Raw genomic sequence first — 15694 nt, forward strand, 5'->3', positions numbered from 1 at the left:
TTAATAATGCTTATTATGTATTAATTAATAATTTCCTCTACTGATTGATGTCTTGGCTGCTGCGTTTTATGAATTCTGGCACAAGCAGCGCTCCATAAATCTTCGCTCTTTGTTTTTCAAATTTTAAAAGTGCGCACTAGAGAAGACCAGAGAAGTCTCTGTCCAAAGACGTTTCTTCGACCATTAGCCTCTTGGCTATTTTTAAAATGCAATCAGAAGCAACAACAATTTTTGGGGACATTCTGAAAAAAAGAACGAAACAACAACAAAAACGTAAAAGAAGACAAGAACTTTTATGTTAATTTGGCGGCACTGACAGACAGTCGAAAAGAAGCCTTCTGAAATGTTGCAGAAACATATGCTTTCACTGCCTCTTCAGGCAGATATTTCTCCATCTATTCAGACTGGTATTTGCTCGTTTTGTCTTTGTATATGTCAACTCAGATGTATGTTCACAGAGCTCGATGTCTATATGATTTATGGTACTGCCTCTATAGGATCGAGCATCCGCAGCAGCCAGTCTACAAATTCTGTGCATAACAATAATATATGTATCTGCATACATATGTATTTATTTTGGATATAAGCGTGCATAAACAACAAAAGATACCGAAAATTATAAAAATAGTCAAGAGTTAGAGGAGTAGCATGAAAATAGTCACAATTAAACAAATAGAATGGAAAATCAAGAAGCTTCTTTAGCAATTTGCTTCCAGCGATCCTTTAATTAGAGAATCATAAATGGGACAGTACCCTCAAACGAGCCAGGATATGTTTTATTCCCAACTGGACATCTTGGCTCTCAGAGACTAGAATTGGGAATTGGCTATAGGCCAAAGCAAGCCCTCTTGCATTTAGCTGAAAGCAATCTCCAAGGACGAACCTATGTAATTTCATAATTCAATTCGTTACTGCAATAAGTTTTAATTGTATAAATCATAGATTTGGTGGGATATCTTTATTCTTCCAAATGATTCCCAAATTACATTTGTTGTGACATTTATTTCGCAATTTCTGGTCCTCCCATGGAAAAAGTTGAATGATCTCCCCATGGCACTACACGGTACTCTACGGCACTCGAAGGCACTCTACGGCACTCCAAGGCACTCCACGGCACTATGTTAACGTATTTTGTATGCATTTTTCCAATTTCCTGATAAACACCGGCTTTTAAATGAAAAAAATCAATGGAAAATGAATGCGAAACGAATAAAAGGATCGCAGAATTGCTTGCAAAATTGCAATTTGCAAATGAAAAACAAATAATAAAAATATAAAAAAAATGCCAGGGACGTGCCAACCATCCACCATTCACTACAAATGGAAAAAATAAAACCAAACCAAATACAAACCCCAAAGGCAGCCCCTAATAGAACACTGGGTTCTGGGTCGATGGCGCTGGCCTCCTTTAACGAGTCCCATAAATATTTATGTGCATATACACGTAGGTTCGAGCATTTCTCGATTTAATGCGGCGACATTTTAAAGCAATATTCAAATTTACCATTTGCCGCCACCCGTTGCACGAACAATGTGCAAAGAGCGACATATATTACGGCCGCAAACTAGAGTATCTGTGTGTGTGTAGCCGTGCACTGGTTGGTATCGTATCTGTGTGTCCGTTGTATCTGCCGCTGTGCGGTGGAAAAATATTCATCGATGCTTAAAAGCAAGAGGCGGTGGGCGGTAGGCGGTAGGCGGTAGGCGGCAGACGGATGAGAGCAAACAGCAAACAGCAAAAATATACAAATTTAAAGATATTTATTTATCTAAATACCGGAATATGTATCTGCGTTTCCATTGTGTCTGTGTATCTGTGAGTTTGCATACGCATATCCACACATACTCGTATTTTTGAGATATATTTTTAAAAAATCAAAACGGCAAAACGACAATTTTTAAGGCGGCGTCGGATTTTTTTTGGTACAGAATTTTGACATACAGCGTCGACAGCGACTGCGACGCGGCTGAGGCGAGAGAAAATGAGTCTTGGGGCAGCTGCAAGCAGCGCCAGTCGATCGTACTGCTTAGTGCCACGCCGTGTTTCAGTGCGCCCAGGCCACGAGCCCCTTCGAGAGTGGAGTCCCGAGTACATAAACTAAAAGCCTATTTCCGAAACATTTCGAAAAACTCTAGTGAACATTTTTGACCGAGCCACAAGGCTGTGTGTGTGAGTGAATACTTCAGTTGGAACCCAGTCCCAGAAACCGAGTTGAAAGCCCGTCTGTGCTGTGCGCTTGTCCCCCCCTATAGCCGCGACACCAGGAGCAGCAGCATCCGTCGTCATGCAGGTCTTCGATAACAATATGGTAAGTGAAATGTCGCCCCGAATCGGGACCATTTGTGTCCGTTTCCTGTATCCTGGACAGGCACTTGGCCCCGTATTTGTGTTCGCGGTACCCCCGCTCCCCGTTCCGCCAATCCAGAGGGCATGCCATAGCCAAATTTATTGTCGCAGCTCCGTTTTGTCGTAGCCCCTCGTCCATCGCCTCCTGGCGGAGCACCTAGCTACGCTGTTAGCCCAGTTAGCTTAACCCAGAAATGTCAATACACAAATTCAAGTCGCAAGGGTCCTTAGTTTGCCCCTGACTTGCTCAACCCCGCCCCTTTTGGCCGCAAATTCCAGAAAAAGGTTTTGTCTGTTAACCAAAGAAGGAGAAAGCAATGGATAGAGAGAGATACTCGTAGAGCCAGAAAGACAGGAAGTCATGCGGTGTTCAAAATGCGCCGCCAAATTAATTACAAAAATTCACTTAGTGGCCGCGATCCAAGTGGGTCAACGTACGTACGAGCCACCGACAATTGCAGAAGGCAGAGTGGGTGAAGGTGGGGGGACTCTTTTGAAAAATTAAATGAGAATAGGCTTGATTCCAAGCAGACATTTGACGACTCCCCTATTGCCCCAAAGATCTGCTGCGGTTTTCCAAAATATATTTGCCACAAAAACGGAATACTGAATCGTTGGAAAACAGTTTTGTCTGTGGCCAAAGTACTCGATATACTCGTATTTATTTGAAATATTTGTCCGGTCCGGTCATTTTCCATTCAATTTTATTCCACATGGTCTATAAATACCTAGAAATATCTTTATTAATAATAAAATAGGCTTGGCGACACACCAAACTGTTTTCCGTCTCAAACATTCACAAAGTATTCGCCACAAGATGATTTCTTGGCAGCTGAGTGCTCAAATTCATACAAATCTTTACGAATAAATATGTAGAGACGTTTGCCTATACATACGCGTTTGTGTGGTATATGGATACGATTGGGAGAATCTCCTATATATTGAGATATGTATGTTGCTATCGTGTGGGCCGGTTCAGCTCCTGCGTAAGATTATGGGGACAATTACATATGTCTCAGTAGTAGTAGTAGTATTAGTCGCCTCAGAGCTACCAAATTGGTGACAAGGTCGTTGTTGATGACGAAAGCAAAGATGTAGTCCATTCGATTTCCCATCCACTGGCACTGTTTCTGTACCCAGTAGAGCACGACATATAAATAGACCGACCGGAGAGTTTTACAATTCCAGTGACGAAGAACAGTCCCAGCCATGGAAATGTGATTGTGAATGGGAATGGGAATTGGAATGAAAATGGTCTATTTTCGGGGCTGAATAAATCAATTGGCTTCTGTATTTATGCAGATGCCACCATTTGATTATTTCGCACTGTCGTTGATTTATGGCCAATGGCCAAAGGGGGTTGAGGTTGCTGTTGTTGTTGCGGTTTTCGGGTAGTAGCTCGCCCCTAGCTCCTCTTTCCTTTTTTTGCGATGGTAATGTGCACGTCATGTGTAATTGCTATATGTCAATGTCAATGTGTGAGTGGTTGAGTGGGTTAGGGCCTGATAGATTGTAAGGTGCGTGCATAGATGCACGTGCGGATATGTACGAGCATAGGATATTGTGCTTGCAATCGGTTGGGTTTAATCAAATTTCTGATGATGTATTGACGGAATGTGTCTGCCATTGAAAGCCACAAATAGACAGCGGCAGGCATACTGAAAGATTTTCCAATCAATGAATGGCAGTTCTATTTCAAAGTCAAACTCGTAGACGGCACACCAGAAATCAAATGAATGCATTTCCTTCAGCTCAAAAGGATTTCTGTCTCTCAATCAACAATAGAAGAAGGAATATACAAATACATACATACATATGTACATGTCTAAAAGTATGTAGATCAGCTCGGAGCTCAAAAGGTTTCATGGGAAATTCACAGCTGGAATTAGCTCTTCATATTCTACAAAATGGGGACAAAGCCAGATCCCCTAAATATATTGACTATCAATCGAAAGGGTTGCATCACCTGTACCCCACTCTGCTTAGACTTCTCCGGGACTCTGCAACCAATAACTGGTGCCTGATCGAAATAGACAGTTCGAAAAATTTAAGTGGAATTCGCGATGTTTATTGACCAAAACACAAACGAGCGGCATTAGCCAGCCAACCATTTAGCAATGTTCAAATAATTACCCCACAAATAATGCAATCATTTCTGTTTTCTATAAATAAACCGGCATGTGTTTGTTTGAATAGAAGAATAATTAAATCGTACATTTCACTATCACTCTCTCTCTCTCTAGCGCCGTGCCTCGCGCCGTGCCTCATTGCGGCGTGGATCGATCTCGGCCCTGCCCCAGAAGTCGGCGGAGATCCCCTGGGACATATTCGAGCGGCTCTCTATGCCGTTCCTCTTCTGCCAGGCGGCGGCCATCGTCAGCTCCCATCTGCTGCACGCGCTGAACATATCCAGCATCTCCACCTTCGCCGTCTTCGTGTGGTTCGCCCTGGCTACCGTGGGAGCTGTGCTCTTCTACCACTTTGTGAAGGTAAGTCCGTAACGACACTCCAATGTCCAAGGTCCAAGGGGCCCGAGACCAAAATCAAACAGTGTAATCCTTTCAACGCCTGCGGCGAAACCGCAAGTAGGATAGGGACATGGATAGCTTTTGGGTTTGGCTTAGACATCGGGGTTTCGGTTTCCCAGCCGGCAGCCAGCAGCCAGCAGCCAGAAGCCAGTCACTAGCACCACTTTGGGGCATGTCTGGGGGCGACTGGGGCGGCTGCACAGCTCAAGTGCCAAACCGCATAGAGGGGCCTCCGAAATAGTAGGCAAAGCAAATCAGTTGTACTAAAAATAGACAGCCCCAGGGATGTGGACGGAGATGGGGACAAATGTCCTGTGGGGCAACGTCAACTTATGTTTAACCAGAGGAAACCCTTGACTGTGGATTTGGCTTTGGATTTGGCTCCGTTTGATATTTCAGAGCTCGCTACACACACGCACACTCTTAGCACCCTCCATTTTCCTCTGGCTCTCGGCGAAGGAAAACGAAAATGAAAACAAATAAATAAGCAGCCGCCAGAGAGAAAAAGGAAAAGAAAAAGAGAAAAAGTGCCGACAGAAACCCAAAGAATTGCTGAAACAAAAGGATTTTGTAATGAATATAAATTTTTAAATGTATTCTCTGGAAGAACTTTAATAAAATCGCTTAAAATAAATTAAAGAAAAGCCCTTAAATAGTCACTCGCGTGGATGCCTCCACCGCAATTCCCTCTCACTCTTCTGTAAAGCTGGTTTAAGCTGAATTCCACGGTTACATATGTACACACGAGGATTTGTACGCCAGGGATGTGGCAAATGTTGATTGTTCATCGTTCTCTCGCTCTCCTATCTGATTGCGGACGCCCTCCACTTCTTTACACAATGGACAGCAATAATGCCATGATATTTCCATGTTTTCACACCGTTTTTCCGCTGATACGTACGTTCAGATGTACCTATATGGAAGGTGGCGCCAATCGAAGTAGGCGGATAATTTAAATATGGGTGCACTCTATTTGGTTTAACTAGCAGGAGCAATCCGGAGCTGGGAATGCACCTGACAGGCCCCATTTTCTGCCCGGAAATTACGCGTAAAGGTCACGTCCAGGACACGTAGACAGCGTATCGCTGGAACTGGAACATCACACACTCCACCCAATAATTAAGGTAATAAGCATGACTGCAGCATAATTAACAGTAGCAGCAGCAGATGCACTCCCAGCAGGTGGCAAGACGAGCAGCAGCTCATTTGCATTTTCCACTCCCCGTAAGAGACACTGCTGTTGATATTATAGGTACTAAAGTATGCTTAAATTTGTATGTATGTTTCTGTATTTCAAGGGACAGGGATTTAATCTTTTCTACAAGTTCCAAGGAGAAAGAGTTACTACAAAATCGCCCATCTAATTAACCAGGGAACTTCCGTGTAGTATTTGCCCTGCCAAGTTTTTCCCGGTAAAAACATTTCTCTTTGCTCTTCTGTGAGTAAAGAAAACTTGGCGTTTGATTAGTTTTCCACTCGATCTGGATGGACCTTTATCCCGATCAGGATTTGTCTTTCTGGCCAAGAAAGCCTACTGTGCATTTACATATTCGTTAAATTATTTGCTGAAAATATACTCATATACACTCAAGCCGCATTTATGTTCATGTGTGGGCGTTCCTGTGTGAATACTCATATATGGAGAAATGTGGCTTTCGATGGCCCTCGGCCTGGCCTGGCCAATGAGGGTCGCTGACGTGGCCTGTTTTAGGTCTTTGGGGACCCTCCCCCACCCTGTTGGCTCTCTGTTTAGCGTTGCATATCACGTTGTGCATTTCATTTTTATGTCACGACAGTCAAATTAAATTACACGCACGCACAGATATCCCGACGAAGGGGCTGGCACGGACGGATGGGTGGATGGATGGGTGAGACCGGAGGCAGCTGTTGACGGCTCAAATTGGGTGCAATGAAATGTAAATGTCTACTAATTAAATGATCAACAATCTGCCAGGTCTAATAATGCACTGAAATGCCCATCCCCATCTCCGTGTCTGTTCCTGCGACACTCGGAATGTTGGTTTCTATCGCGGTGTTGGTGTCAGTGTCGGTTTTATTGCGTTGCAGTTGCAATTACACTTTACGTAATATGCATAATTAAGCGTTGGGTTTCCCCATTCCCCTACTGCATGGCGCAAAGGGGGTTTCCGCAGCCATAGACGACATGTTCGCTGGGGAGTCAGAGTCTCTTCGGGACCAGCCAGAAGAGAATGTAACTAATTGAATTAATAGCTTTGTCTTGGCAACCCTAATGAGCAGTCGCGAGGCAACGGAACAGCAGCAACGACACAACATCCACACCTACGTCTACAACAAGTGCAAGTATTCCCATACAATTGAAGGCTCCGCGCTCACATACTTGAACTTGTGCAGCTCGGTGCTTCGGCGGATGACATAGATAAAGTTCTACCAGCCGGAGGAGCCCCAGGTGATGTCGGAGTTGATCCGAGAAGAAATCGTATCGGTTTCGCTAATGCCATGAGCCAGTGGCACTTGCCACTCGAGACGCAAGTGGAAGTGGATACATACATATTTCTGAACTTAGAAAGGGCGGACCAAGTTTTTGCAGCAGCTGAAGGGCGCACTGGTGGCCTAATGGATGCTGGAGCTAGTTCATTGCCAAGCAAACCCTTTTCCTGTTGGTTTTTGCTATCCATAAGTGTTCGTTTCCTCTGCACACTTTGTGGCCTTTACAGCTTCATAAAACTTCTGCTATAGACAAATTTTACGCTGATTTGTGAGCTGTTAACCGAAAAAATGGCCACACACAAAGGGACGGAGGAAGGGATAGCTTTGTCAACGGAAAGAGAACGAGAAAGAGAGACTGCACTCTCAATTAGGAGAAGATGCGAGTCCGGAGTCCATTGGGGAGCGTCAATGCACTGAGGCAACTGAAGGCTATATAAAAGGCTGCTCCTTGTCCCAACTCCACTGTCCTCTGTCCTTTCCTCTGCAGCATTGTCTCTCTCTTAAACAAAAACACACAACACACACACACATACACCATAAAAAGTCATTATGGGAAAAGTTTCGCTAGCCCCCGCTGCCACTCTGTGTCCTCACTTCTGCTTTTCTGTGTCTCTGTGTATCTGTTTCTGTTCACTTGGAGTTTTATGGCCCCGCGCGTGGCCTGTTGATTCACACACTCACACACACACACACACATGCGCATACGAGCACAGAGGACATTCAGAAATGGCAATGGCGTGCCCGGCCTGACAATGGCGGGCAATGAAGGACATCAGGACATGGCTCATGTGGCCACCATCTACGCGCATTGCGTTTCTTAGAATTGCACGCCATTAAAACGCCTTGACAACTTTCCGACACCGAGGAAAACATCTCTTTCGACCGCAGGAGCGGAGCTGTGCTGTGCTGTGCTGGGCTGTGCCTTTGCCGTTGCCATTGCCTTTCCAGTTGACTCAGTTTTGCTGCGCATTTTAGTTAAATTAAAAACCAATTGCACATGACGCAGCCGTGCATCCACCGTGCATCCGCCGTGCTCGTATGCATCATGCACGGTTCAGCAAAAGGTCAGGGGTCGACCAGATGGCAAATCACCCACCGCTTGATTGGTAGTCCCAGTCCTGGCCGCAGTCGTGCAACCACTTCGATCCTTATTCGTCCATTTGACATTTGAAGTAGCTCAAGTAGTATCCATTCGAAAACTTATCTTCTGGTTAGCGTTAGCACTGGCGCTGCTTTACTGCTGTACGAGTGGTACGAGAATCTCTCTATTCAAACCCATGCACTACATTTTAATTAACTTCAAATGCCAGGGGCATCACTTGCAGACCCAATACAATCACAATTGTATTAAACATATATAAATTGGCATACCGGCACGCTCTGGCTACGAAATGGAGATGAATATGAAGGGATGAGAGGGGAGATGTTTAAACAATCGCACATAAAAGTCCGCACACATGCTGAGCTACCATAATGGCTGGCATGGCACAAAGTCAAAGCTTTGCGTGTTGCCGGAGTCACACACACAGATACACAGGGGCACAGAGTCTCCCACTCATACACGGGGAAGTCAGAGAACAAGCTGCAAATTGGCCAGACCGTCCTATTCTATTCCATGGCATTCCTTGCCTTTCGGTTCGTTTCGCTCAGTACACCGCATCGTATGCGCAATGCGAAAAGCCTTTAATGCTGACGTCGTCCTCTGCGGATGGCGTGAAGTTGCCAAAGGACCTGACAGCCACACGCCAGAAAGAATACGTGCGTGCTTTTACCTATCCACTCTATCTATCTATGTATATCTCTCTCTCTTTCTCTCTGTCTTTCTCTGCCTCTGCCTGTGTCTGTGTCGGCGAGCGTGCGGAAAGCAAAACACAGAAATGGTTTTTAACTTTCCGGTTAATTAATTTATTACTGCCTAATACGTTCAATGACTTTTGGCGATCGCCGCCCCTCGATGCTCGTCCTGCTGTCATTTGTACTCATTTGCCCTCTTGGCCAAATATTTTTCAGTTAATTTATTTGATTTTATATATGTACATATGCCCTCCGGCGCTCCCGCGCTCCGGCCCTGCGGCTTTCCTGCCCATTTCTGGCTATTTTTAGTCACTGATTTAATATGCGTGCATGCGTGTGCGTGCTTCCCTTTGTTTTCCATTTTTTGGCTTCTCTTCTCTCTCTGTTTTTTGCCACATTTCGTCGCCTTATTCAGAGGAGGACAGTGAGAGGAGTGCTAAGGTGAGGAGAAGGAGGAGGCGAGAACAGTGGGGACAATTTGTATGCGGTTTGTTCGCCATTTTTCACTTCAACTCGTACTCCGCCACATCTATATCTTCATCTTCCCCACTTTCACGCTCCCTGCGTTATGCTTATGTAGATTTATTCGAGGGCTCTCGAGCGGTCAAGCATGTCGCGTCTTCTAAGAAGGTTTATGTGTCTGCCTGGTGAAAGGGAAAGCAAAATAGCGAGCGAATAGAAAGTACAAATGATAGCAGGCACACAAACAAGATAATACATTTGACTGTGAAAATCTATACTCAGCTTTCGGTTTATTGCTCTACTAGCTCATCCCCCTTTATCGGGGGTCTAAGCATGAATTTACTGTATGACCCAGGAACAGGAATAGTTCTTTCATTTTTCAATGTCTTTACTTACATCCCGAGTAATATTTATGCACATTTCCAACAGTCCCACAGTCACAAGCCCACGCAATTCCCCTGCCGGACACTCTCGCATTATCTTCATGGTCATAATACCCGGCGAGTAGTGCGACCGCCTGGACTAGGTCTCCAATCCCCGAACTCCCCGGACTCCCCGAGCTTGTCATAAGTTTATTCTCGCAAATGAAGGCGTAAATGCTTTCCCGGAAAGTTCCTCCCTATTGTTGTTTACTTTTTACACGCATTACTTTTCCGTTTTCCGCTCGCCCACACAAACGGAGGAGGCACTGTCCACCGCTCCTCTGTGGCTCTGAAAGTGCTGCTAACTTGTTGCAGTTTACACATTAACCTGCCAGTCTGCCCCGTCGCCCCTCTGGCTTGCCCCTGCCTTGGCCAGCTCCAAGTTTTTCCTGCCAGCATAATGCATTATATAAATATTACGTATACGCCCCCAGTATACGTAAGCCAAATTTAATGAGCCTGTGGCGAGGAAAGCGGCGGCGCGTGCGAGTGCTAGTGCCAGTGCAGGCAAATCGCGTGCCCCACTGCAATTCATCAGATTCGGCTAAAAGTGTGCGGAAAATGGTCCGCTTTGGGCGGCGGCACCTGCTGCTCACGGCCTGTGGCATAAATCTTCCGCTAGCACTTCTACTTCCCATCGCAGTTGCAATTGCAATTAAAATGCAATAAAGGATGCATTTAAATCGCTAAACTGGGAGCAGAAGCAGGAGGAGGGCCCCTCTGTGTGTGCCTCTTCATTGACTTGCTCGCTTCCCATGCTCGGAAAAATGTGGAAAAGTCCCATTTCCGCTCAGCCAATCGTTCGCATTTCGCTCTTTCTCCACAAGCAACTCGTTCAAATGAAGGTGACTGACATGCCCCAGGGCTAAGCCGCTGCAGTCTCACTCGCGTTCCTTGTGAATTTTCTTGAATCTATTTCGGTGCATGCAAGTTTGCTTCTATTTTGGGAACGGTTTAAAAAAACCACAAGCCGACGTGCTGGCAGACACGACATGACCGCAGAGAGGGAGTGTTAGACGGAGACAGGTGGCATGAGGCCGAAGTTAGGCGGCAGGTGCTAGTGTCAAGGGGTCCGTTTTTTTTGTATTCCTGCACGTTGCCCCTGCGCTCGGCAAAGTTTCTTTGGACGGCTTGCGACGTGCAGTACTCCTTTCGTTTCCTTTCATTTGCTTTGCTTTGCTTTGCTCTTTCACCTGTTCACACGAAAAGCTGTTGAAATTTTACACAAGCGGCAAGGCCGAGCGGCCACAAAGGGGGGCAGGAACGAACGGCATCTGACGACAATTCACAGCACATTTCCCTAATAGAGCTCTCAAGTTTCGCCGCAATTCGACTTAGTTCAATGTAACATAATCCTCTTGGCTTGGACTAATTCAGCAGACTCCAAAGGATTATCCTGCTGGAATATGACGCCCTCTTGCCTTTGACCAATTTTCAAAAATTTTAATAAGTTCTTGGTCAAGAAGCACCATTGTTTCTTGGTCGAGAACTTTTCCAAGTGAACAATGCTATGTTTTTCTATCGGGTTTCCCCTTGCACAAGCTGTGGTTGCCCTTTGCCTTTGCCCCTTGCGCCTTGTACATGCCTCAGGCTATCAGCAGTCTCCAGGCCATGCTCTCAATGCAGTTTAATTGACTCTAAGCATTTCGTTGCTGGGTTTTTAGTCGCTTTCTCAGTTCCATCGGTTTTATCTGCTCTTTTTCCATGCTGAATTTTAATTGCGGATGGTTTTTACTTGCAGCCAAGTTTAAAGTCATTTCTGCAGCACCGCCATAAATTGGGGTGCCAGGAAAAAGCAGGGAACGCGATTACCGCCATCCAGCGATATATGCAAGAGTATTATGAAGTAAATTCGCATAAAAACTCCACGAAAGAATACTTGTCGTAAAGTTGGCTAGAGATACGTAGAGAAGAGAAGTGATTGGGGCGTATGGGAGGGAGGGGGGAAGGGAAGGAGTGAATAGTTTTATTTTTATTAACGCCAAAGAACGGCCAACAGATTTCGATAAGCCAAACACTTATGGCCACAATAAAATGTCGGCCAGTCTTAATGGGTGTCAACAGCACGGCCAATAATAATACACACCCCCCACACGCCGACTCTCGACTGCCGCTGCCACTGCCGCTGCCCCGTGCCCCGTACCCCGTGCCGCCTCCTTTTCTCCGAATCTCCTCATTTTTTAACAATTTTACGAGCACTTTATAACAGTTTGATAGCCCGAACAATGAGTAGCCATCTCTAGTTCTACTTCTACTTCCACATCCACTTCCATTTCCACATTCCCCTCGAGACCGGCTGACGCACTCTGAAGACCCACCCAGACGCCCACTCGAGCCCGAGACCCAGCCCGAGCCAGCCAATAGTCTGGGCAGCTCCATTGGTTAATGGCATGATGAGTTATGACACCAGCACTACCGCAGGCGCGTTGACTGACAGATCCAGAACCAAGGAAGGGGGAAGGTTGATGAGTTGGAGGTTGAGCTGGAGGTTGAGCTGGACGTGGAGGTGGAGGTGGAGTGGTGCTGGTGGAGTGGATTGGCGCGTGTCTGAGGCGGAAGTATCAGTGAGCACACGTCTTCCTGGACTGTCGACTGTCTGCCATCAGTGGGTCAGAGCTGAAGTTAGACAAATATCCACGCATTCGGTGTCGACTATGTTCTGCTCTCGAAATTCGCCCAAAAATAGCCAATTTTGAAGAGCAGAAAGTCGTTAAGCCCAGTTGACACGACATGACTTTTAAGTAGTCTTAATGAGTGGCCAAACTTTGAGCCTAACAAAGACATTTTTGGCTGGGCTAAAGGTCAAACATCTAACATGACGCCCTGCCTCAAGTTTGCACTGAGAGACGAGAAGCACCGCATCCAAAAACCAGCCAACCCCCACCCACCCACACACAGTACAGGAGATGAGTAATTGGTACTAAAGTTATTGAACATAAATTAAGTGACTGTCTCGGTGACCGTCAAAGGGTTGAACAACCACGAATCATTCACCTTTTCCTTCCATTTCGCCCGTTTCGTCAGGTGTCGGCTTCGGGCAAGGGCGTGCTAATCACCGGCTGCGAGGCTCCGCTGGCGTGGTACTTGGCCAAGAAACTGGACGATCTGGGCTTCACCATCTACGCCGGCTTCAACATCCCCATCGAGGAGTCGGACGAGGCTGGCATTCTCAAGGAGGAGACCTCCGGCCGCATGAAGCTTCTGCACTTGGACGTTACGTCGGAGAAAACCGTAAGTCTCCACTGGGCTTTTGATAGCTTTTCCCCACGAAGCTTTTAGCTAAACTCCGCTCCACATTACAACACTTATCGGCAGCTTTTGGAGGCTGCCCACTTTGTGTCACAGCACCTGCCGCACGGCGCCCAAGGACTGTGGGCTGTGGTGCACTGCGCCCACTGGATAGCTTTGGGGGAGCTCGAGTGGATTCCATTCGCGGTGCTGCGCAAAAGCTTGGATCTCAATCTACTCGGTGAGTGGGGGCGCCACTGAACAGGACTTTTCCGGTACACAGTACTGACCAGAGCCGTTCCGTTACCCTTGCAGGAGCCGCTCGCCTGACTCAAATCTTCCTGCCGCTGGTCCGTCGTGCCCATGGACGCGTGGTGTTCCTCACCTCCGGCCTGAACCGCGTCCCATCGCCCGTGCGTGGCATCCAGTGCGCCACCCAGGCTGCCGTCGACTGCTTTGCCGCCTGCCTGCGCCAGGAGATGCGCACACGGGGCGTGGATGTGTCTGTGGTGGCGGCGGGAGAGTTCTCTCCCGGCAACGGCTGGCTGAACGAGACGGAACTCCGCGACCAGGTGAGCATTCGATGCTTCCCCTCTTAATGGCTTGGCAGAGGCAGAGGCAAAAGCGGAGGCCATGCAGCCAGAGCAGCCTTGCCATGCTTTTAGTTTTTTACGATACCATAACCATGTCGAAGCGGGGGAGCTGGCAGAACTAGGAACTCATTAACTCTCCTTGCGTCTCCTTGAAGGCCAAGCAAATGTGGAACCAGCTATCTTCGGAGCAGAAGAAGACCTACGGCGAGGATTACTACGAGGCGGCCATGACGTCGGTGGAGAAGTATTCCCGCGAGGTGAGGGGCCGCACTGCAATGCCCGACGTGTCCGACAGCTAACGAGCATTTAATCCCCCTCCACAGGCCGCCGATATCCAGCCCACGCTGCGTGTCCTCATCGACGCTGTGACCAGGACCTTCCCCATGGCCCGCTACACGCCCGTGACGGCCAAGGAAAAGCTGCAGATCTTCCTGGCCGAGCACCTGGCCCCCTCCCTGTACGAGTCGGTATACGGCGAGCAGAAGAAGTTCGTCTACTGATCCGAGAACACCCTGACACCCCGACACCCCAGCCTCATCCCCATGCCAGCCCCGACCAGCCGCCCCTTGGATTACTATTGATTGCTTATGTCCCTTTTGCCATGTCCCTCGTGGCTCCCTCGTGGCTCCCTTTTGTATAGGGCATTTATAAGAAAACTGTCAGAGGAGGAGCGCTGACGGTCGTCAATGAGCATTTAGCTATGTTTTTTTCCCGATTATTTTGATAATTATTCTCAATTTATGGCAATTTCCCGCGTATCTGCATAATGTTATTATCCTTAGTTGCTAGAACGAATTGTGAAACGATGAATGATAAGAAAAAGTAAAAGAAAAAGTAAAATGAAAAAAAAACGAGTAAACCATGAATTTTACCTGAATTCTAACGGATGTTCCTGGAAAATGTGAACACGAACAGCTGGACAAGAATCATTTCTTAGTGTTTCATTCTTTTGGCCTGTTGGTTGAGGAATTAGTCGGACAAGCAATCCAATGAAGTGGAACATTGTTTGATTTGTAGAAAATGTCATATTACCACCTCCTCTACACTCCTGGAAGCACCCTTTAAGCATTTTAATTGCTTGTGTTTGCCATTGGTTGAGTGCTGCGTCTCCAATGAGACGATGGTTTGATCTGCTCAATCCAGACATCATGCCATTCCACTCAACGGCATTAGACATACCTCCAGTTCCCGGTCCAGCTCCTGTTCCTGCTCATCATACCCCCACATCACAGCCGGGACTAAGCTTAAGTGCACTGTCAGAAGCTCTGGAAAGCAGACACAAATAAATTCTATAAATTTTGAATGCATGTGACTCGAAACGAGTATGAGGGGAGCTCAGGTGCTGCCAGCCAGTCCCCGTCGCCCGACAGCTCAATGGGCTGCTATGGAGCCATAGCGAAGCAGTTTATAGGGAGTTTATAGGGTACCCAGGAGAGCATAACTCGTGCATAAATCTCTCATAGTTGCTAATGTAAACCACAGCTGGCAGCTACTCCCAATCCGCCTCCCAGATGGCATCCGCCGCATGTTCGAACTTTTGCGAAAGAATACCAACTGAACGAACAAAAAGCACACAAGTTGCCTGGGAAATGAGTTGGTTAGCTCAGCTAACACACAGATAAACCCGGGAACAAATTTCCCTACAAGCCACTATAAGACACAGACCAAAGGTTCTATGTGTGATTCCGTCTCTCTGTCTGCATTTATCTGTCAACATTCCAGCTGTGCTGGCCTCGTGTCTCTGGTCTCCGGTCCTCATCGTTTCTATTTTCCTCGTAACATCCTTTGTCTCTGTCGGCGCCTTCCGTTTCCCAGAGCTGTTGTATTTGGCTTACCAATCTGTCGGACTTC

At 46.9% G+C, this 15694-nt stretch overlaps 1 protein-coding gene across 2 annotated transcripts; it reads left to right on the forward strand.

Moving 5' to 3' along the window:
* Positions 1 to 1976: 1976 nt before the first annotated feature.
* LOC4804354 (D-beta-hydroxybutyrate dehydrogenase, mitochondrial) lies at positions 1977 to 14702 on the forward strand. Of its 2 annotated transcripts, XM_033378206.1 has the most exons (8): positions 1977 to 2170; positions 2254 to 2309; positions 4591 to 4836; positions 13047 to 13253; positions 13338 to 13491; positions 13566 to 13822; positions 13999 to 14100; positions 14167 to 14702. In XM_033378206.1, exons 2-8 carry the CDS (start codon positions 2286 to 2288, stop codon positions 14341 to 14343), a joined length of 1167 nt encoding a protein of 388 aa, XP_033234097.1. In that variant the 5' UTR covers positions 1977 to 2170; positions 2254 to 2285; the 3' UTR covers positions 14344 to 14702. The 2 variants fall into 2 exon arrangements, with proteins under 2 accessions (XP_033234097.1, XP_001360928.3); XM_001360891.4 differs by having other exon boundaries at positions 1977 to 2309.
* The last annotated feature ends 992 nt before the right edge of the window (positions 14703 to 15694 follow it).

Source organism: Drosophila pseudoobscura, chromosome 3, assembly GCF_009870125.1.
Source record: "Drosophila pseudoobscura strain MV-25-SWS-2005 chromosome 3, UCI_Dpse_MV25, whole genome shotgun sequence".
Lineage (NCBI taxonomy): Eukaryota > Metazoa > Arthropoda > Insecta > Diptera > Drosophilidae > Drosophila > Drosophila pseudoobscura.

Coding starts and splice junctions, on each gene's coding strand:
- LOC4804354 (XM_001360891.4), top strand. CDS start 2,286: ATGCAGGTCTTCGATAACAATATG. Junction 13,254..13,337: donor ACGTTACGTCGGAGAAAACC/GTAAGTCTCCAC, acceptor ACTTATCGGCAG/CTTTTGGAGGCTGCCCACTT. Junction 13,823..13,998: donor AGACGGAACTCCGCGACCAG/GTGAGCATTCGA, acceptor GTCTCCTTGAAG/GCCAAGCAAATGTGGAACCA.